The 23,145-nt window shown below is 50.3% G+C and overlaps 1 protein-coding gene across 15 annotated transcripts; it reads right to left on the reverse strand.

The window, feature by feature from the left end:
• Positions 1–549: 549 nt before the first annotated feature.
• On the reverse strand, positions 550–19,448 carry SEC14L4 (SEC14 like lipid binding 4). Of its 15 annotated transcripts, none has more exons than XM_063808090.1 (13): positions 19,250–19,440; positions 17,386–18,791; positions 9,588–9,631; positions 9,245–9,304; positions 8,916–9,104; positions 8,528–8,626; positions 7,849–7,909; positions 6,177–6,260; positions 5,752–5,858; positions 5,537–5,676; positions 5,276–5,445; positions 3,789–3,949; positions 550–3,581 (listed from the first exon to the last, which is right to left on the reverse strand). In XM_063808090.1, the coding sequence occupies exons 2-12, from the start codon at positions 17,690–17,692 to the stop codon at positions 3,810–3,812; spliced, it is 1,401 nt and encodes a 466-aa protein (XP_063664160.1). In that variant the 5' UTR covers positions 17,693–18,791; positions 19,250–19,440; the 3' UTR covers positions 550–3,581; positions 3,789–3,809. The 15 variants fall into 15 exon arrangements, 13 of the variants coding, with proteins under 13 accessions (XP_063664160.1, XP_063664159.1, XP_063664158.1 ...); XM_063808089.1 differs by having other exon boundaries at positions 550–3,672; XR_010156099.1 differs by lacking the exon at positions 5,276–5,445 and having other exon boundaries at positions 19,250–19,447.
• Between the last annotated feature and the right edge of the window lie 3,697 nt (positions 19,449–23,145).

Genomic DNA, 23,145 nt, shown 5'->3' on the forward strand with positions numbered 1-23,145 from the left:
GACATTGAAACACCTGCAACCCTGGGGCCTGGGGTGGTGGCTCACGCCTGTAATTCCAACACTTTGGGAGGCCAAGGTGGGAGGACCACTTCAGGCCAGGAGTTCGAGACCAGTCTGGGCAACATAGTGAGACCCCATCTCCAAAAAAAAAAAAAAATTAGCCAGGTGCAGTGGTGCACACCTGTGGTCCCAGCTACTCAGGATGCTGAGGCAAAAGGATGGTTTTTGCCGGAGTTCAAGGCTGCAGTGATCTATGACTGGGCCACTGCACTCCAGCCTGAGAAACAGAGTAAGACCCTATCTAAAAAAAAAAAAAAAAAAAAAGGAAAACACGCCCATGGGTCCTTGACCTGCTGCCCTCCTCACCTGCTTCTCCCCAAAGACTGTGGGGACTTCCAGGGAGGAGATGGGCTGGGGAGAGCAGGTCCCACCTCCATTATCTGGACAGGTGAGGCCTGGGTATTTCCAATTGCCTCATTTTGAGCAAGAGTTTTGATCTGTGGCCTCCTGCCAAGATTTGCCATTCTTTCCTGACAAACTACACGGCTGTTTTGTAACCGGCATTATAAAATGGTTTTATTAATTATTAATAACTATTTAATGTGTACACAGTTATCCATGAAGAAATAGGAAATACCAGTGAGTTGCTACCAGCGTTGCCCCAGGCTGGGAGAGCCCTTCCAGCTTTCCTTTGGCCTCTGACACCCCTGCCCCACTGACTGCCCACCCCCCATTCCTGTCTGGAAGGCTTGCCTGCCGTCATCCCGCACATCCGACAGCTCTCCCTTCAGGGTCACCTCCTCCTTGGACAAAGCATACGTGACCCCTTGTCAGGTTTCTTGGCTGGGTGCTCCCCCAGAGTTTGGCTCTTGCCCCCAACCAAGCATGCATGGTGACAATGCACCCACTTGATAACTGATCACTGGTGTCACTTCCACCTCCCTCCCTCCATGAGCGCAAACCTCCGGTTAATACAGTTGGGTCAGCCCAGGGTCCTCGGTGTCCCCAGAGTCTGCCATGCCTGGTGCTGGGCAGATACTCAATAAACACCCAAAAGCAGGCCGGGCTCAGTGGCTCACACCTGTGACCTCAACACTTTGGGAAGCTGAGGCAGGGAGGATGGCTTGAGCCTAGAAGTTCAAGACCAGCCTGGGCAACATAGCAAGACCCCTGTCTCTACTTCTTTTTCTTTTTTTTTTTTGAGACGGAGTCTTGCTCTGTCGCCCAGGCTGGAGTGCAGTGGCGTGATCTCGCCTCACTGCAAGCTCTGCCTCGGGATTCACGTCATTCTCCTGCCTCAGCCTCTCGAGTAGCTGGGACTACAGGTGCCTGCCATCACGCCCAGCTAATTTTTTGTATTTTTAGTAGAGACGGGGTTTCACCGTGTTAGCCAGGATGGTCTCGATCTCCCGATCTCGTGATCTGCCCACCTCGGCCTCCCCAAGTGCTGGGATTACAGGCGTGAGCCACCGCGCCCGGCCTGTCTCTACTTTTAAAAAATTAAATTAAATTAAATTAATATCAGTGAGTGAATAAATGAAGAAACAAACTTAGGGCAAGCCACTGCCCCTCTCTGGGTGACTTTTTTTTTTCAGTTTTGTAAAAAAGTGACAGTGTTAAAAATCAGACATGGAGGCCAGGCATGGTGGCTCATACCTGTCATCCCAGCACTTTGGGAGGCTGAGCCAGGCAGATCACTTGAGGTCAGGGGTTTGAGACCAGCCTGGCCAACATGGTGAAACCCCATCTCTACTAAAAATACAAAAATCAGCCAGGTGTGGTGGTGCATGTCTGTAGTCCCAGCTACTCGGGAGGCTGAGGTGGGAGAATCACTTGAACCTGGGAGGTGAATGTTGCAGTGAGCTGAGATCGCGCCACTGTACTCCAGTCTAGGCAACAGAGACTCTATCTCAGAAAAGAAAAGAAAAAAAAGAATTGGAAATGGGTTGCTGAGGACATGTGCCCCTGCTCCCTGCTGAGCTCCCAGTGTGCCCCTCCCCTCCTGAACTGGTAGGAGATTCTGCTCTCACCTCTGCAGGCGATCACTGCTCACTGCAATTCAGTTACTAGTGCCTGCACCTGACCCCATTTTTGTTTGCCACCCCCGCAGCCAGCCCGTATTTGTGATCACAGCCCTGTGATCAGAGTCTCAGGAAACACTTGTGCATGGGGCAGAGCAATCCTTGCTACCTGCAAGGAAACCAGACAAGGCTGTGCTGATGGAAAATCGGCTGTAGGTAGTTACACGGGCAAGAATCAGAGTTCAAGTCTAGGAACCCCTGGTTTTTAGGCAGAGGACATCAAGGCAGAGGATGTCAAAGCTGAAGTGAGGCATTACAATCCCCCATCATGACAACCGGTGGGCCTTGTGAAATTTAGCACAGGGTCCTCCCAGCTCCAGTTGGCCACAGCCTGCCATGGAAGCCCAAGTGCCTCTGGGCACTCCAAATATCACTGCATCTGGGGAAGCAGCAGACAGCGTGGCCACGCAGTGCAACAGGGTAGTGGGGATGCCTATCACATCTCCGATGCAGAGGCAGCCCCTGGACATGGGGATGTCCTGTGACTCTTGCCCGACAGCCCAGGCCATCTCCTTGGAGCCAGCACAGCCTTTTTTTTTTTTGCCAACCTGCTCAAACACCCAGTTGGAACAGGAATGCCTCGTGGCACTGGCTTTAGGAGTTTAATCTAGATGGTTTACTGTTTCTAGCAGCAGAGCACCTGTTCAGACTCTACGTATATGTACTCATGAATGGTGCAGCTGCCCAGAGAACCAAAGCTAAATGTTGGCAGGATCACAGCAGGTGTGGAGGGGAGGTCACTGGGAATTCCCTGGAGACTCAGTCGTTACCCACTCAACTGGAAGGCTGAGCATGGCTTTTTCCTCTGATGGTTACCCATGCCAGGCCCCACCTCTCCATGTCCAATGTTCTTTATTTATTTGTTTGTTTGTTTGTTTAGAGACGGAGTCTGGCTCTGTTGCCCAGGCTGGAGTGCAGTGGCACGATCTCAGCTCACTACAACCTCCGCCTCCTGGGTACAAGCGATTCTCCTGCCTCAGCCTCCTGAGTAGCTGGGATTACAGGCGCACACCACCATGCCCGGCTAATTTTTGTATTTTTAGTAGAGACAGGGTTTCACCATGTTGCCCAGGCTGGTCCCGAACTCCTGACCTCAGGTGATCTGCCCAACTCAGCCTCCCAAACTGCTGGGATTATAGGCATGAGCCACCACGCCCAGTCCATTTCCAATTTTCCATCCAGTGGTGGCAGAACAAACTTGGATGGGCCCCAGTGCTCTGCAGGAACCAGGACCCTCACCCAGCTGCCTCCAGCTGGGCCTGCCCACCCCTGCTGACCTCCTACATGCAGAGAATGGGGCTTCTCTGCTCTTCAGGCCTGAAGCTGTGATGTCCACAGGACCTGGGAACCACGCACACCCCCTGAAGCTGGAACACCAGGCATGGGTGAGTCCTGGGTGGCTGGATCTTGTCAAGATGGGTGAAAGGGCAGCTTCTGCAAGCAGGACCCATCCTCAGTGGACTGGATCATCTTCAGCGTTCTCATTCTCAGCCGCATTCTCTGGGAACAGGGAAAGAGGTTCCTGTCTGAATCTTCAGCATGGGCTATGCACTTGTGGCCCCTTCCTGCTTGGCCACTGTGCCAGGTGAGCCTACAATGAGATGAAATGGTGACGTGGGACAAGTGGCTCTCTGCAGCCACCTTCAGCACCACCCTGCCTGGGAAGGCAGGGGTCAGAGGGGTGGGTGTGAAGGGGTTGGAGCGCACAGGTAGAGGTGGCTGGGGTCTTCACTGTGTTGGGGAGGGTCTCATCGCCTTGAGACTCTGCAGCGTCTCCTCAGAGGCCTTGTCGGGAAGCAGCACCTCCACAGTGTAGCTGAGCTTCTTGGCATGCATCCGGCTGTAGGTGTTGTCGAAGCGCAGGACATCTGCAGTGATGGAGAGGTGATCAGGGAGCACAAACCCCGCACATCGGCAGGAAGAGCCAGCCCTGCATGGGTGCATCCCTGGAACCCTTGGGAATGAGCTGCATCCCTGGAACGTCCTGCATCCCTGGAACCCTTGGAAATGAGCTGTCCAGGACAGTGGGTGGGGCCTGAGGGCCAGCCTGTGCCCAGCCCTAAGCCCATTGCTCGCTGCCATCTCCATGGTGGCTTGCGCTACATGAAGGAATCATGATGGTCATCAGCATATAGAACAGCACACAGCCAGGGAGCAGGCGGCCTGGGAACGGGATCTTGAGCTCCACCTGCAGGGAGGAGCTGTGGCCCACGGACACAGTATGCTCGTACTGCGTCCTCGCCTAGTTGCGGTTGCACAGGTAGCTCTTGGGCCTCTCCATGCACCATGGATTCCATCACACATTATAGCCCCTGAATCCTCAAAGCAGCCCCATGTGGAAGGCAATGTCATCCTCATTTTACGGAGGAGAAAACTGAGGCTTGGAGAGGTGATATGATCTTTCAGCGGTCACAGAGCAAGGGAGGGGAGGTACTGGGATTCCTTTATCCAGATGTCCCAACCCAGGGAGGAGCCCTGCTACCCCAGGAGGAATGGGCTGGGCTACAGAAGCCGCTTTCCGTCTCACAGAAGGCATGTCCTTCAATGCCAAGGTCCAACGTGAACTCAGGTGTGATGAGTCGTGCAGACTTGTCTGTCTCTACTCTCCTAATGCTCCCTTTCCACAAAATGAAACAAGGTAATGTGTTGACTTAAGCATAAGCCACACCCTTCTCCTCCATAGGAAATCAACCTTGGGTTCCCCTTCTCCTAGCTCTGTTCCCAATAGATGTGGAAGGGCAGTGGTGTCCCTGAGCAATGCTACTTCTGGTAAAGCTGACTGAGCTGCATCTGGCCTGGAAGGCCTGGGGGTGAATGATAAGCACCTGGAGGAAGTCACCTCTTTGGGACTCCTGGAATGGGGTGGTTCATGCAACTGGGTGGTCCCCTTGCCAAGACCCCTGACTCTAAGTCCATGGCCTCTTACTTACCTGTCTCTTAGTCCAGTGATCCCGGTATAGGGGCTTCTTAGGAGCTGAGCCCAAGGCCCTAGGTTCTGAATACCAGCTCTTCCCCCACAATGAATCTCTGCCCTCATACCTACAGGTAGGGGCCACTCATCTGATCCATGGCCCCAAAGCCGGCTCCCCTGGAGCTTACAGAGATCCCCCCACCCTCCCGAGAGCTGGAAAGAGAGGGCAAGCAGAGGGGAGACTGGCAGGGAAAACAATTCCAGTAAACCCTGCAGCTCTTACAGACGCCAGCCTGGAGGCAGGTGAGGCTCCCATCCTCAGGCACCATGTGGGCATTGTAGCGCTGGCTGGGCAGCACCTCTGTCATCTCCCTAGCACTCTGCCGCTCCCCCATCTTGGTCTTCAGGAAAACCCCAAAGCCGATGTCCCCACCATCTGAGGCAAACTGCCACCTGCAGTGGATAGAGCCCCATTGGCGACCCCCTGCCTGGGCTCCAGGCCCCTCCCAGATGTGCCCAGGTGTAGAGTGGCTGCCATCCCTACCTGAGCACACAGCCCGGGAACAGGATCTCGTTCTCCACCTGCAGGGAGGAGCCGCGGCCCACGGACTTCGTGTGCTCATACTGTAGCCTCACCTGCTCGCACAGGTAGTAGCTCTTGGGCACCTCACCCCCGTAGTTGATCTGTGGGTGAAGGGGGTGTGTGAGCACTAGATCACAGCTTCTCCCCTCCTTCCCCATCCTCTGGGCACCCTGTACCTTGGTCAGGCACTTGGGGTTGCCATCGGGGTCAGTCATGGTCCCCCCAAACTCCACGGGCAGCTGGTCGGGGCTGATGAATTTTGTCAGCTCCTGCTTCCAGTTGTCTGCGTGGGAACAAGAGAGGGACTCCAAAGGGACTCAGGAGACTCAACAGAGGGCAGAGGGGGCTGAGCCTGGTGAGGGAACCTGATATGTCCTGGGCGTGCTCCCCTGGGCGCCTACTCCTAAGAGTACCCAAGACCTTTATGTGGCTCCCAGCCCATGGTCTAGGACCCAAGGCATTGCCCGTGTGTGTGGAGGCTCACCAGGGTCAGGCCAGGGGTAGTGCCCGAGTAGAGGACGAGCCAGGGAGAAGCAGGGTCTTTAGCATTGACCTCTGCTTCCCAGGCAGATGGACACAACCAGGGGGCCAAGTCGCTCACCTCCCAGAATCACAATCTTCCTGCGTGTCTCCTCACTCATGAACGACTTGACCAAGTTGAAGGCCACGGGGAACAGTTTTGGGGCTGAAACACATGTAAATCTCTTGAGAAGCTGGACCAGAAAGGACGTGGGGATACAGAGCCACAGCCAAGAGCAGGTGCTGGACAGGAGGTGGACAGATATGGATTCTGTCACTCTCTACTGTGTGACCTTCAGCAAGTTACCCACCCTCTCTAAGTCTTAGTGCAGTTAACTGGAAAATGAAGGTGAAATAATGTATGTATAACACCTGGCACAGTTCCTGGCTTTCAATAAATGGTTGTCTCAGGCCAGGCGCAGTGGCTCATGCCTGAAATCCCAGCACTTTGGGAGGCTGAGGCAGGCAGATCACTTGAAGCCAGCAGTTCAAGACCAGCCTGGCCAACATGGTGAAACCCCGTCTTTACTAAAAATACAAAAATTAGCTGAGCGTAGTGGTGCATGCTTGTAATCCTGGCTACTCGGGTGGCAGCGGCACAAGAATTGCTTGAACCTGGGAGGCAGAGGTTGCAGTGAGCCAAGATCACGCCACTGCACTCCAGCCTGGGTGAGAGAGTGAGATTCCATCTCAAAAAAAAAAAAAAAAAGAAAAGAAAAAGAAAAATGGCTGTCTCCCCAACCCAGTTGTAAGGGGTTGGGCACAAGCTGGCTCTAGGGTCAGCAATATTGATTCCCCAACAGTATCTCTTCTTTTCCACACTCCAGGTTGTCTGGAATCTTCTTGGGTGTGACATCTACATGAGACTTCCTGTCCTGCCCTGAATTGCTCACACTCAACTGAGCACTGTCTGTGGGCCAAGCTCTGTGCTCCATCTTCTCCACACACTGTTTCATTTAACCTTATAGTTATCTTTGGGGAGGGGGCTATTGTATCCCCATCTTACAGAATGGGAAAACTGAGGCTCAGTGAGGTTAAGTAGACTTGGATAAAATCATAGAGCTAGTTAGATTTGAACCAGATCCTCTGACTCTGGAACACATGACATCACCAGGGCAGCCAGGGACCATTCCCGCTCAAAGTGTGTCCATCCACTAGTGTGGTCCATGGACTATCTGTTCCCAGCCCACACTGACATAAGTAAGTAACAGTAAACATTTAGAAACTTATAACTTGACATTGCTGCAACATACCAGTGCATGATTTTGTATATTACAAAAATATCAGTCTGTGAAGGACTGAAACTAAAAAGTAAAGCCAGAGGCCGGGTGCGGTGGCTCACATCTATAATCCCAGCACTGTGGGAGGCCGAAGTGGCTGGATGACTTGAGATCAGGAGTTCAAAACCAGCCTGGCCAACATGGGGAAACCCCATCTCTACTAAAAATATAAAAATTAGCCAGGCATGGTGGCGGGCACCTGTAATCCCAGCTACTAGGAAGGCTGAGGCAGGAGAATTGCTTGAACCCAGGAGGCGGAGGTTGCAGTGAGCCAATATCGTGCCACTGCACTCCGGCCTGGGTGACAGAGGGAGACTCCATCTCAATAACTAACTAACTAACCAGAAACCAACCACACAAAACCTGGTTCTTCACAAAGGATGGGTGAAGAAGCCTTTAACTCCACGGCTTACCTACTGTACCCCCAATTCCTGCTTCTCCCTCCCCAGGAGGTCATCCCGGTCATGGGCTTACCTCGAATAACAATTAAATTCTTCAGAGTCTCAGGATAATTTGCTTCCAGGATGCTAAAAAACTGTGGAGTCAAGATGAGTCTGGTTGGGGCTCTGTTCCATCACCTCCCGCCCATGGGTTTCTGTGGCCTCTGATGCTGCTGAGACAAGAGGCCCATCCCTGGCCCATCCTACCTTCCCCACAAGCATGTGCCTCTTCCTCTCTGTTAATTCTTTTTTTGTTTGTTGATTTGTTCTCGAGACAGGGTCTCACTCTGTCTCCCAAGGTGGAGTATAGTGGCACAATCACAGGTCACTGCGACCTTGAATTCCTGGGTTCAAGAGATCCTCCCGCCTCAGCCACCCAAGTATCTAGGACTATTATTATTGTTGGTAGAGATGACATCTCACTGTGTTGCTCAGGCTGATCCTGAACTCCTGCTCAAGGAATCTTCCCACCTTGGCTTCCCAAAGTGCTGGGATGACAGGCGTGAGCCACCGCGCCTGGCCTCTTTGTGTTAATCTTGCTCCCCTTTCTCCGTGGAGGGTGGTCTCTAGGCCAGCATCATTGGCTGGTCTGTGGAGCCCCTGCAGGGCATCCCCACCCCTCTATCTCACTGGATTCTCACATCAATTCACAGCTAGGGCTCACAGCTGGGAGCCACTGCCCACACCAGCCCCAAGCCAGCCACCCACCTTACCTGCTGGTAGACCTCCACAGCTGGCTTCCACAGGTGTTTCAGGCTCAGCCCCTCCATGTCAAACACCATCAGCGCCATCTCGATCTTCCTGCCCAGCTGCTTGGGACAGAGTCATATAGGTCAGACGACAGCTCCAGCCAGGAGATCCTGGCCAGAGAGACTTGGGCACCTCTCCCCACCTTCCTGCCATCCCACCCTCTGGCAGCCCACAGTGTTTTCCAGACAGATGGACAACACCTCACTTTTACGGGTGGGTAAGGGTGGGAGAAGCCCACATTCCACCAGAGCCCTGGGTGCTGAGGGCTGGGGAGGGGCAGGGTGCCACCCTTCTCTGGTCCTGGTGCCACCCTGTAGACAGATGAGACCCAGCCCCACCCCCGCTGCTCACCTGCTGAGTCTGCAGCTCACACTCATGCAACAGCAGCTCACAGACCTTGATGCGCTTCCGGATCATATCCTGCTTGGAGGCTGACAGCAGGAGACCCTTGGGGTCGAGGCACCCAATGATGTTGAAGTACACAGGGCAGCCTTCGTAGTCGTAGCCACAAAGACCACCCGAGTCATACAGCTGGATGACCTGGAAGTGTGGGTAAGGTCCTGACTCAATCCAGCTCACCAGGCTGGGTCCCTACTCCATCAGGTGGCTGGACGTGGTAGGTGGGAGATGTCAGGGGTGAGGGGCCTCAGATGGCCTGGGGGATGCTGCTCGAGGCTCACCTCAGGGGGCTGCCATGTGACAATGTTGTCCAGGTCTTGTTGCTTCCGGAACTCCATGTGCTGCAGGAACACAGCAGGAGCTATAGGATTTTGCAGGAACCTGAGGACACCAGGCTAGGTCCCTCTGCCCACAGCCACCAAGATCCCACCACAGTACCCAGGCTCTCAGGGCGTGGGGACAGGAGGTGGGCTGGGGGGACTTGGGTCTGATGCAGAAAGAGATCGGGGGAGGAAGAAAGAAGGAACAGGAGAATGGGACAGGGCCAGAGTCTCTACCCTTTTGCAGCGAATCCCTGGGTCACGGTGCATGGAAGGCAGGGCAGTAGGGATCACAGATCCTTACCCTTCGGAGCATGTCTTCGGATTTCTGCAGGTCAAAGTTTCGAGCTGCAAGAAGAGGAGGTAAATAGAAGCTCAAGGCTAGATCCAGAAAGAGCCCTTCCCTAAAAACTCATGAGGAAACAGCTAAGGTGTCCCCAGCCTTTTCCTGACACCCCAATAATACATTGAACATCTAGAAATGGTTGTTTGTTTGTGTGTTTATTTTTTGAGACAGAGTCTTGGTTCTGTTGCCCAGGCCAGAGTGCAGTGATGTGATCATAGCTTACTGTGGCCTCTGGCCCAGGTGATCCTCCTACCCCAGCCTCCTGAGTAGCTGAGACTACAGGGCCACACCACCATGCCTGGCTAATTTTTTTTAGATTTTTTTTTTTTTGGTAGAGATAGGGATCTTGCTATGTTGCCCAGGCTGGTCTTGAACTCCTGGCCTCAAGCAGTCCTCCCACCTCAGCTTCCCAAAGTGTTGGAATTACAGGCGCGAGCCTCTGTGCCTGACCTAGAAATGTTTTTTAACAAGTTAAGGATCTTTAATCCTCTAGAAGACTGGAGAGCCCTTGATTTCAGTTTCCAGTCTTCCTACAACCTTCTGGAGGCCAATCTAGCCTGTATTTGATGTCCCTCAGGAAGCAGAGACACCCCCCCCACCACCTGCACAGTGTTAGGGGTGGTGGGGAGCATGGGGTTTGGATTCACACAGACTGGGGCTTAAAGTCTAGTGTTGCCCTTTTATTTCCTGTGAAACCTTGAGCAAGTCACTTACCTTCTCTGAGCCTTAGTTTTTTAATCAGTTAAATGAGAACACTATCTGTTTCAGTTATTCAAAGAACAACATGAGATAATGTATAGAAAGTGTTTGGCCCAATACCTGGCTCACAGTAGGTTCTCAATAAACAGTAGCTATCATGATTACCTATTTTGAAGAAATAGACACACTTTAATTGAAAACATGATGCTCTATTTTAGAAATGCTTTGACTGTTGCTCTCTGAGACCCCTGGCTCACTGAGGAATTTGTCCACTCCCAGAGCTGAAACAATATGCGGGGTCAGAGATTTTCAAATGGAAGGGATCTTAGATGCTATCCAGGCCTCCTCTGCTCTGATCATGAAACAGTTCCAGAAGTCACTCCCGGCCAGGTGTGGTGGCTCACACCTGTAATTCCAGCACTTTGGGAGACCAAGGCGGGCAGATCACTTGAGGTCAGGAGTTCAAGACCAGCCTGGGCAATATGGTGAAACCCTGTCTCTACTAAAAATACAAAAATCAGCTGGGCATGGCGGCAGGTGCCTGTAATCCCAGCTACTCAGGAGGCTGAGGCAGGAGAATTGCTTGAACCCAGGAGGCAGAGGTTGCAGTGAGCCGAGATCGCGTCATTGCACTCCAGCCTGGGGGACAACAGCAAGACTTCATCTCAAACAACAACAACAACAACAACAAACACAAAACTTAGCTAGGCGTGGTGGTGCACACCTGTAGTCCCAGCTACTCGGGAGGCTGAGGCACAAGAATCACTTGAACCCAGGAGAAGGAAGCTGCAGTAAGCGAAGATCGCACTACTGCACTCCAGCCTGGGTGACTGAGTGAGACCCTGTCTGAAAAAAAAAAAAAAAAAGAAAGAACCCCCAATGCAACAGCTCAGCCTTGATTATCTCCCATGATGGAGAGTTCATTACCACAGAAGACATTACCATTCCATTCCTCAGCAGCTTTGACTGAACCCAAATCTGCCCTGTGATGATTCCAGCCCCATTATCAGAGGTCAAACAAATACATGTTATCTCTTGTCAATGTGGCAATTCTGCAAATATTTGAAGACAAGCCACCAAGTTCACCTATGCGATCTTTGCTCTGGGCTATATATTTATTAAAATCATCTTCTGTGTCAATTCTGTCAAAGAGAACGTTCTGTGATGATGGAAATGTCCTATACCTGAGCTGCTCATTATGGTAGCCGCTAGCTGCCTGAGGCTACGGAGCAATAGAAACGTGGCAAGTGTGATTGAGGACCTGGAGTTTTAATTTAATTTAATCGTTACAGTTATATGTGGCTACAGGTGATCAAACTGAACAGGGCAGTTCTATATACTTCAGAGATTTTAAGATTTTTGCTGTACAGGTCTTGTGTGTTCTAGGTTAAACTCCTGGGTATTTTATGGGCTTTGTTGCTGTTTTGAATGGTATCTGACTTTTCATTATCTTTTTTTTTTTTTTTTTTTTTTTTGAGACAGAGTCTTACTCTGTCACCCAGGCTGGAGTGCAGATCTCAGCTCACTGCAACCTCCACCTCCCAGGTCCAGGCAATTCTCGTGCCTCAGCCTCCTGAGTAGCTGGGACTACAGGCATGCACCGCCATGCCTGGCTAATTTTTGTATTTTTATTAGCCAGGTTGGTCTTGAACTCCTAACTTCAAGCGATCTGCCTGCCTTGGCCTCCCAAAGTGCTGGGATTACAGGTGTGAGCCACCATGCCCTGCCCGCTACTGATTTTTATATCTGGCAATATTGCTGAATTTTCTCTTAAATTCTAGAGGTTTTCTGTTGATCCAGTTGGTTTTCAAGGGAGACAAGCAATTTCTCTGCAAATATTTTAACTCTTTCCTTCTAGTCTTTCTACCAATTGACATTTTTTCTTTCCATGTAACATTGGCAAAGGTCTCCAGTTCTACATTTAAACAGTAATGTTGATTGATTGATTCTTTCCTTGTTCCTGATCTTAAAGAAAATGCATCTAAAATCCTCTAATAAGTGTTAACATTTGTCAGAGGATTTTTGCTACGTAACCATTACCAAGTCAAGGAAACTCCTTTCTATCCCTAGATTGGTAAGACTTTCATTTTGTCTTATAAGTAGGATTTGAACCTTTTCAAATGCTCTATCTGCATTAATTGAGATAGCCACATAATTTCTCATTTCTAGCACTCATTAATGTTTTCAATGACACCGATAGATATTCTGTTGTTGAACTATTCTTGCACACCTAAGATAAACTTCCCTTGGTCACGCTGCATAATTATTATTATTATTATTATTTTTTTGATGGAGTCTCGCTCTGTCGCCCAGGCTGGAGTGCAGTGGCGCGATCTCGGCTCACTGCAAGCTCCGCCTCCCGGGTTCACGCCATTCTCCTGCCTCAGCCTCCTGAGTAGCTGAGACCACAGGCACCCGCCACCATGCCCAGCTAATTTTTTTTTGTATTTTTACTAGAGACGGGGTTTCACCATGTTAGCCAGGATGGTCTTGATCTCCTGACCCCATGATCTGCTCGCCTCGGCCTCCCAAAGTGCTGGGATCACAGGTGTGAGCCACCGCGCCCGGCCAGTCATGCTGCATAATTTTAATGCCTTATTGGATTCTACTACATAATATTGATTTAGACTACTATTTTTTTTTTAACTGATGGGGTTTCACCATGTTGGCCAGGCTGGTCTGGAACTCATGACCTCAGGTGATCCGCCTGCTTCGGCCTCCCAAAGTGCTGGGATTACAGGTGTGAGCCACCGCACCTGGCCTGATTTAGACTTCTTTATATCTACATTCATAAGTAAAATAGGCTGAGAATTTTCTTTTTTTAAAAATTGTATTAGCTGGGCGCAGTGGCTCCTGCCTGTAATCCCAGCACTTTGGGAGGCCAAGGCAGGCAGATCACTTGAGGTCAGGAGTTCGAGACCAGCTTGGCCAACATGGTGACACCCTGTCTCTACTAAAAATACAAAAAATTAGCTGAGTGTGGTGGCTCATGCCTGTAATTCCAGCTAGTCAGGATGCTGAGGCATGAGAATCACTTGAACCTGGGAGGTGGAGGTTGCAGTGAGCCAAACTTGTACCACTGCACTCCATCCTTGGCAATGAAGCAAGATTCTGTCTCAAAAAAATGATAATAATAAAATGAAATAAAAAAATTGTACTGATCTAGCTTTGAAATCAAACTTACTCAAACCTTATAAGGTAACTTTCACTCTCTCATAGGTTCTTAAAGAATTCGTATGAGCTAGAAATTAACTGTTTTTTTTTTTTTTGAGACGGAGTCTCTCTCTGTTTCCCAGCCTGGAGTGTGATGGTACAATCTTGGCTCACTGCAACGTCTGCCTCCTGGGTTCAAGCGATTCTCCTGCCTCAGCCTCCCGAGTAGCCGGGATTGCAGGTGCCCACCACCATGCCTGGCTAATTTTTGTATTTTTAGTAGAGACAGGGTTTCTCCATGTTGGTCAGGCTTTTCTCGAACTCCCGACCTCAGGTGATCTGCCCGCCTCGGCCTCCCAAAGTGCTGGGATTACAGACATGAGCCACCGCGCCCGGCCAACTGGTATTAAAACTCTGGCGGAATTCATCTGTAGAACCACTGGAGTCTGAGTTTTGGGGGAGGGGAAGTTTTTGCTGCCATTTCAATTTCTCTAATATTTATTGGTCTGATGACGTTTTCTATTTCTTCTTGCTGGATTTTGGTCTTATATATTATTTTTTAGAAATGTGTCTTTCTTCACTTGGATTTTCAAATTTATTAGTGCATATTTGTTCATAATCTTCTCTTATAGGCTTAAAAAAGATTCAGTTTATAGGTGATTTTCTGTTTTGTTGTTTGTTTGCTTTTTGAGACAAGCCATCCTCCTACCTCAGCCTCCCGAATAGCTGGAACTACAAGCATGCACCAACACACCCGGCTTACTTTTGAATTTTTTGTAGAGATATGGTTTCGTCATGTTGCCCAGGCTGGTCTTGAACTCCTGGGTCAAGCAATCCTCCTGCCTCAGCCTCCCAAAGTGCCAGGATTACAGGAGTGAGCCACTGTGCCCAGCTATAGGAGATTTTTCAGTTAGGAACCAGAATGTGGTTTCTTATCCTATAAACAGTGGTTTGGGCAATGCTCATGGGATATGAGGACAGAATTTTTTTTTTTTTTTTTTTTTTTTTTTTTTTTTTTTTTTTTTTTTTAGTAACACCTACTATGCGCCAGGCTGAGGGGACCAGGGCAGGCACATCCCTACCCTGATGGAACTGGCATCAGATGAAACTAATGGAACCGACAGACAAATGTGGGATGAAGTTAAGGAAAAACAGAGGGGGTCAGGCAGAGTGGCTCATGCCTGTAATCCCCGCACTTTGAGAGGCCGAGGCGGGAGGATCATTTTGGGTCCAGGGGTTCGAGACCAGCCTGGGCAATGTAGTGAGACCCTGTGACCCTGTGTCTACAAAAAATAAAAATAAAAATAAATAAAAACAAAGGAAAAGAACTTCAGAAGGAGGGTTGGGAAAAGCCCCTCAGCATGAGGCCCGGGAGAGGGTCATCTGCCAAGCTCAGCCTCAGCAGTAGCCCTCCCCTTTGCCTGGGTCTTGGGTTAGTGAGGCCGGGACTAGCGGAGCTGATGCTGAAGTGGACAACGGGGCCATGCCAGCAGGTCCCATCACCCATGGCATGAGGTGGGAGGCATCAGGACACCCAGCCCCCTTCCCAATCTTGGATCCTTTTTCTTTCCTATGACCTGGAAGCCTAGGTATCTGCAATCCACTCCTTTATCAAGGGCACACCAAGCACCCCAAAAGCTAGGTTTTAAACCCAAAGAGATACTAAAGGAAGAGAGAGAGCTGATGCTGTATCAAGGGGCTTCAAGAAATCAACTGTCCCAACTCCTTCTTTGGTCCAGGCTGGGGGCAATGCCATATTCCCTTGTCAAAAACAAATAGAAAGTGCCACAGCCAAGGGGGCTTAAGGAGGGCAAGATGACTAAATATAATGTGGGATCCTGGATGGGATCCTGGAAGAGAAAAATGAAGGAAATCCAAATAATATACGGACTGTAGTTAATAATAATGTATCCATATTGGTTTATTAATTCTAACAAATGTACCATCATCATCATAAGAAGAAGATGTTAATAATAAGGAAAACTAGGTGCAGAGTATGTGGGAACTTTTTGCACTATATTTGCAATTTTCTGAACATCTAAAACTATTCTAAAAATTAAAGTTGTTATATATATACACACACACACGCATATATATATATATATATACTTTTTTTTTTTTTAAGACAGAGTCTCGCTTTGTTGTGCAGTGGCATGATCTCCACTCACTGCAACCTCCACCTCCTGGGTTCAAGTGATTCTCGTGCCTTAGCCTCCTGAGTAGCTGGAACTACAGGCACGTGCCACCACACCCAGCTAATTTTTGTATTTTTGTAGAAATGGGGTTTCACTATGTTGGCCAGGCTGGTCTCGAACTCCTGGCCTCAAGTGATCTGCCCGCCTCGGCCTCCCAAAGTGCTGGGATTACAAGCGTGAACCACAGGGCCTGGCCAAAATATTGAAAAAAAACAAAAACACAAAAACAGACAGAACAAATCAGAGGAAGAATTAGTCCCTGGTAGGGACTTCCTTTTCTCAGGTACTGTGTGCATCTGCGACCTCATTTGACTCACAGCACCCTGAAGGTAGGGACCAGTATTATGCCCACTACACAGAAGAGGAAAGTGAGGTTGGGACAATGACTGGCTTGCCACGGGCACATGCTAGCACTGGAACTCAGTCACAGCTCTGCCCAATTCCAAAGCCAGCATTTTAAACCCTGCACTGTATGTATGCTTTCCGGGCTGACTCCTGACTTCTCACTCATCTCAAGTTCAAAATCCATTCCATGAGGTGTAATGAGTTAAGATGAATTTTTCCCTAAGCTCTGGGGCAGTGTCTGTTATTATTATTTTGAGATGGGGTTTCACTCTGTCGCCTAGGCTGGAGTGCAGTGGTACAATCTCAGCTCACTGCATCCTCCACCTCCCAGGCTCAAGTGATCCTCTCACCTCAGCCTCCTGAGTAGCTGGGATTACAGGTGCTCGGCAGCTCACCCGGCTAATTTTTGTATTTTTTGTAGAGATGAGGTTTCGCCATGTTGCCCAGGCTGGTCTTGAACTCCTGAGCTCAAGAAATCTGCCTGCCTCAGCCTCCCAAAGCACTGGGACTATAAGCATGAGCCATCGCATCTAGCTTATTATTATTTTTTTAGACTGCTGCTGTAATTCCTAGAAGAAATTGCTTCTCTAGCATTCGCTAAATCCACTTCCTTAAGTGTTTGCTGGGCACCTGCTCAGTGCACTAGGGCACCTCGGTTCCTTTAGGGGACAACAGAGCCCTGTCCTCGGGGAACTGGAGGTAGACCCAAAGGCAAGTACTGAAAACAGTGCTCTGCAACATCTGCCCCAAGGGCTGGCCAGGCCAGAGGCCTGAGGACGTCCTGGCTGTTAACTGTAACCTCACCTGGACTCTGTGCCCACCTGTTGCCTCATCCTTGCTTGACAGATGAAGAAACTGAGGCTCAGTGGGGTTTTGTGCTGTGCTCATACACAGGGGAGCTCAGATTCTAGTCAGAGCAGGCTGATTCCAGACCCTGTGTTTTTTGTTTTTTTGTTTTTTTTTTTTTTTGAGACGGAGCTTCACTCTTGATGCCGAGGCTGGAGTGCAATGGCGGGATCTCGGCTTACCGCAACCTCTGCCTCCCGGGTTCAAGCGATTCTCCTGCCTCAGCCTCCTGAGTAGCTGAGATTACAGGCATGTGCCACCACGCCAGCTAATTTTGTATTTTTAGTAGAGACAGGGTTTCCCCATGTTGGTCAGGCTGGTCTCGAACTCCCAACCTCAGGTGATCTGCCCGCCTCGGCCTCCCAAAGTGCTGGGATTACAGGTGTGAGCCACCGGGCCCGGCAAGCCTGTGTTCTTTACTACTCTACAGCTCCATTCCCTCAAAGTCTCCCACTCCTCTCCTGAGACCCTCCTTCCTTCCCTCCCTTTCTGCCTCCCCTGACCCCTGCAAGCCTCACCTCGCAGCCAGCGCAGGAGGAAGTAGTCATCAGCATTGGGCAGTATGGGCAGCAGGTCCTGGAGGTTCTCCCGGAACTGAGCGGAGGAGGATCTGATGGTCGGCGGAGCTCTCATGACCTCGGGGGCCACCAACCCCGCCCCTAACCCTTCCCACATCATCCACCAGTCAACTCCACCAGAAGACCATGCAGGGTGCTGCCCTGAACGACTTTGCCATCTGAAAATAGGGCACCCTCCAGCCCAACATAGGAAAAAGAGTTGGGTCCTTCCCAAAATTTGGGAGTGCCCTACACACTGGACTCCCATTCTACATGTCTAAGGTGGGGCCCTGGCATCCTTATTTTTAATTTTTATTTTATTATTATTTTTATATTATTATTATTATTACTATTGAAACAGGATCTCACTCTATCGCCCAAGCTGGAGCGTAGTTGCGTGATCTTGGCTCACTGCAACCCGTGCCTCCCGGGTTCAATAGATCCTCCCAGCTCAGACTCCCAAGTAGCTGGGACCACAGGCACACAAGATGCCCAGCTAATTTTTGTACTTTTTGTAGAGATGGGATCTTGCTATGTTGCCCAGGCTGGTCTCAAACTCCTTGGCTCAAACAATCCGCCCGCCTTGGCATCCCAAAGTACTGGGATCACAGGCGTGAGCCACCATGCCCGACTGACAGCCTTATTTCTACAAGGATCCCTGGGAGAGTCTGATGCAGGCCAGCTAGGCGGTTTTAGGAATGTTGTCCCTGATACTGCATCTTGGGGGTTTAGATTTAGAGGCAAGTTACCAAACCTCTCTAAGCCTCAGTTTCCTTATCTCTGAAATGGGGATAAAAATAAACTTGTGCCAATCAAAGGAGTCTGTGCACGTAAAACGCTTAGCAGGCTTGGCTCTGAGCAGGTGTCAGATATATGTGAGCACTCAGCCAGCGTGGACTGCCTGATGCCCCGGACAATGGAGGCTTTGTGGAAAAAAAACAGAGGCAGAGGTCAACAGACAGGGGCTGAAAGAGAAGCCAGGAATGCCTTATCAGGGCATCTGTTGGGTCTGAGAGAGAGGAGATCTCACTTCCCTGGGGACCAACAGAGCTGAAGGCAAAGGCTGGGTTTGAAGGTGAATCTGTGAATCCAAATTTGGGATTAGAAATATGAGGCCAGGCGCAGTGGCTCACACCTGTAATCCCAGCACTTTGGGATCACAAGGTCAGGAGTTCGAGACCAGCCTGGCCAAGAGACCTGCCTGGCCAATATGGTGAAACCCCGTCTCTACTAAAAATACAAAAATTAGTCGGGTGTGGTGGCGGGCATCTGTAGCCCCAGCTACTTGAGAGGCTGAGGCAGGAGAATCGCTTGAACTCAGGAGGTGGAGGTTGCAGTGAGCCGAGATTGCGCCATTACACTCCAGCCTGGAAGACAGAGCAAGACTCCATCTCAAAAAAAAAAAAAAAAAAAAAAAAGATTACAGAGAAGCTTGGGCCCTAAGAACAAATCACAAAGAGAAGCCAAACAAACAAATGTTGCAACCTGGACATGAAAAGCAGTCTGTCTACCCAAGGCTGCCCCCGCAGCCGGATGGCAGCGCCACTCCCTCCCCCACAACCGGGGAACAAGGACCAGGGCCGGGTGGTGGAGAGCACGCAAGGTCAGAAGACTGGATTCGGCTCCTGGTCACGCAGAGATGGGCCCCTGTCTCGCGTGCTGCACGTAGCCGCCTCAACAACCGCACGCTGGACCAGAGGGCAGAACAGAGGCGCTCTCTCCAGGCTCGGTGTTCCAGTCTGTACCATGGGGGCTCCGCCGGGTTGGGCAGTGCCAGGCTGCTCAGGGCCCCTCCTCAAGCCTCCCAGCCCGCGATGCTCCTCACCCTGGCCAGCGCTTCCTGCTGCTGGGGGCTCAGGTCCCCGACTCGGCCGCTCATGGTGCCCGCGGGCGCAGAAAGGCTCAGGGCGCAGGTCCGCCCGCCCGCCGCCGCCTGGCCTTGTATCCGCTGCCGCCTGGTTGTGCCTCCTGGGCCAGATGTTGGTCCCGCCCCGACGGGAGAGGCACTGGGCCTGCCCCGCCCCGCCCAGTTCTCTCCTCCCCTCCAGGATTTTTTGCTGCGGTCACCAAGCGCACCCTACTTGGGACAGGGAGGTGACCTGCCGGGAGAGTGGCCTGGGGCAGCTGGAGGCAGCCACCTCCAGGCCTCCTTACTGCGGGGGCTCCCGCCTGTTCGCAGGTGGCAGGAAAGGGAATACACTGAGATCCTCTTTCCAGCAAAATGGAGGAAATTTTTTTTTTTAATGTTTTTTTTTGGGGGCCAGGCGCGGTGGCTCACGCCTGTAATCCCAGCACTTTGGGAGGCCGAGGCGGGTGGATCACGAGGTCAGGAGGAGATCGAGACCATCCTGGCTAACACGGTGAAAACCCGTCTCTACTGAAAATACAAAAAATTAGCTGGGCGTGGTGGCAGGCGCCTGTAGTCCCAGCTACTCGGGAGGCTGAGGCAGGAGAATGGCGTGAACCCGGGCGGCGGAGCTTGCAGTGAGCCGAGATCGCGCCACTGCACTCCAGCCTGGGTGACAGAGTGAGACTCCGTCTCAAAAAAAAAAAAAATTTTTTTTTTTCTTTTTCTTATTTTGAATAAAATAGAGACCGGGTTTTGCTATGCTGACCAGGCTGGTCTGGACCTCCTGGCCTCAAGCAATCCTCCAACCTCCGCCACCCAAAGTGCTGGGATTAGGGATGTGAACCACCACACCTGGCCAACATGGAGGAATTTTTAATAAACCTGGCTCAACCCTCTAGGACCCCCAGGGCTTTTGTCTAATGACCCCCAAGCTCCTTCCCCTGACCTTGAACACAGCCTGGGACCTGTCAGTGCTCACTGACTGATAGGACAGCCTTATGTGCAAAATGGTTCCTGCCCTCAAGATGGTTGGAAGGATAAGAGGACGCACCCTGGGTCAGCAGAATGTCTGGCGTTGCCTGCTCAGTAAGTGCTGGCTGGTAGGAATATATTTCAGAATTGTGTTATTACTGAGGCTGTCACCAGAGCTGGGAGCTGCAGGGGTGGAGATCCTGGGGTGTCCCAAGTGCAGAGCTCCTGGGTGAGAGCCACAGTCTGAAGGTGGAGGCATGCAAGGTGCCAGCCGTGGACCAATGGAAGCCCTGGGCAGAGTGACAGAGGGGGCGGAGAGCCAAAAGGCCACTCTGGCTGACACAAGAGAGCCAGGCGGAGATCACTAGGAAAAGCAAGAAAAAAGTTCAGCCAGGCGCGGTGGCTCATGCTTGCAATCCTGGCACCTGGCACTTTGGGAGGCCAAGGCAGGCGGATCACTTGAGGTCAGGAGTTTGAGACCATCCTGGCCAACGTGGTGAAACCCTGTCTCTACTAAAAATACAAAAATTAGCTGGGCGTGGTCGTCCACGCCTGTAGTTCCAGCTACTCAGGAGGCTGAGGCACAAGAATTGCTTGAACCTGGGAGGTTGAGGGTGCAATGAGCCAAGATGGCACCACTGCATTCCAGCCTGGGCGACAGAGCCAGATTCTGTCTCAAAAAAAGAAAACAGAAGTTGGCTGGGTGTGAATTTTCAAGAGAGGAGTAGAGGGGACGTGAAGATGAAGGAGAGAGTAAAACAGGCCACAAGACCCTGTTCCCTCTGTCCTCCCATGGAATCAAACCAAGCTCTAGTCCCGAGAGGACTAACCCAGTGGCCGTGAGCCACAGAGGCTTTTGAGCCCAGACAACGTGGCTTGTCATAACAAGCATAGAGACATGCTGTAATTGTAAAATATAAACCAAGTTTTGATGGCTTAGTACCAGAAAAAGTAAAATGTTTCATTAACTAATTTTATTTATTTATGTACTGAGACAGCATCGCACTCTGTCACCCAGGTTGGAGTGCAGTGGTGCAATCATGGCTCACTGCAGCCTTGACCTCATGGGCTCAAGTGATCCTCCCACCTCAGCCTCCCGAGTAGCTGGGACTACATTCTCACCCCACCACACCCAGCTAATTTATTTTTATTTTTATTTTTATTTTTTTATAGACACAGGGTTTTGCTATGTTAGCCAGGCTGGTCTCAAACTCCTGAGCTCAAGCCATCCATCTGCTTCAGCCTCCCAAATTGCTGGTATTACAGGCGTGTGCCACTGCTCCTAGCCTCATTAATTAATTTTATATAAATGATTATATATTAAGTGATATTTTTGAATATAATAGGACAATAAAATATGTTATTAATATTACTTTCACCTGTTTCTTTTGATGTTTTAATAATTTTGAATTATTTATAATGATAATTTTTTTTCTTTTTTTAAGACAGGGTCTCAATGTGTCACCCAGGCTGGAGTGCAGTGGCAAAATCTCCGCTCACTGCAAGCTCCACCGGCCCCCACCCCTGAAGCTCAAGCAGTGCTCCCACCTCAGCCTCCCCAGTAGCAGGGACTGCAGATGTGCATCTCCACATCCAGCTAATTTTTGTATTTTTTTGAAAAACAAAACAAAACATGGTTTTGCCATGCTGCCTAGGCTGGTCTCAAACTCCTGAGCTCAAGCGATCCTCCCGCCTCAGCCTCCCAAAGTCCTGGGATTATAGGCATGAGCCACAGTGCCCAGCTAAATTGTTATTTTTTAGGACAGTTTTAAGTTCACATCAAAACTGGGCAGAAAGTACAGAGTTCCCACATATCTGCTGTCCCCATACACACACAACCTCTGGTTCCAGAGATATCCATTTGCTGAAATTGATGAGCCTACACTGACACGCTAATATCACCCAAAGTTCCTAGTTTACATTAGGGCTCACTCTTGGTGTTGGATATTCTATGGGTTTTGACAAATGTATAATGACATGTGTCCACCATTGTGGTATCACGCAGAATAGTTTCACTGCCCTAAAAATCCTCTGTGCTCCTACCTATCCTTTTTACTTAAAAAAAAAAAAAAAATGTAGCCACTGGGGCTGGGCGTGGTGGCTCACGTCTGTAATCCCAGCACTTTGGGAGGCTAAGGCGGGTGGATCACCTGAGGTCAGGAGTTCGAGACCAGCCTGGCCAACATGGCGAAACCCTGTCTCTACTAAAACTACAAAGATTACCTGGGCATGGTGGTGCACGTCTGTAATCCCAGCTACTCGGGAGGCTGAGGTAGGAGAATCACTGAACCCGGGAGGCGGAGGTTCTGGTGATCTGAGATTGCGCCATCACATTCTAGCCTGGGAGACAGAGCAAGACTCCATCTCAAAAAAAAAAAGTAGCCACTGGAAAGATTTAAAATTACATGTATGGGCTGGGCATGGTGGCTCACACCTGTAATCCCAGCACTTTGAGAGGCTGAGGTGGGCGGATCGCTTGAGCCCAGCAGTTTGAGACCAGCCTGGGTAACATAGTAAAACCCCGTCTCTACTAAAAACACAAAAATTTGCCAGGCATGATGCTGTGCGCATGTAATCCTAGCTACTCAGGAGGCTGAGACAGGAGAATCACTTGAACCCAGGAGGCAGAGACGGGGGTTGCAGTGAGCTGAGATCATGCCACTGCACTCCAGCCTGGGTGACAGAGTGAGATTCGGTCTCAAAAAAATAATAATAATAAATAAAATAAAATTACATTTATGGATCACATTTATGACTTGCATTATATTTAATTTGAACACTGTTTGCCCTATAGAGATTTAAAATATGTTTTTAGAAAAAGAAAGTAAATCATAAAAAATGCTAAAAGAAAGTAAAAGTGACACCACATCTCTGGAAGGGCATGGTCTGTGTTTAAAAAC

Source organism: Pan troglodytes, chromosome 23, assembly GCF_028858775.2.
Source record: "Pan troglodytes isolate AG18354 chromosome 23, NHGRI_mPanTro3-v2.0_pri, whole genome shotgun sequence".
NCBI classification, from domain to species: Eukaryota; Metazoa; Chordata; class Mammalia; order Primates; family Hominidae; genus Pan; species Pan troglodytes.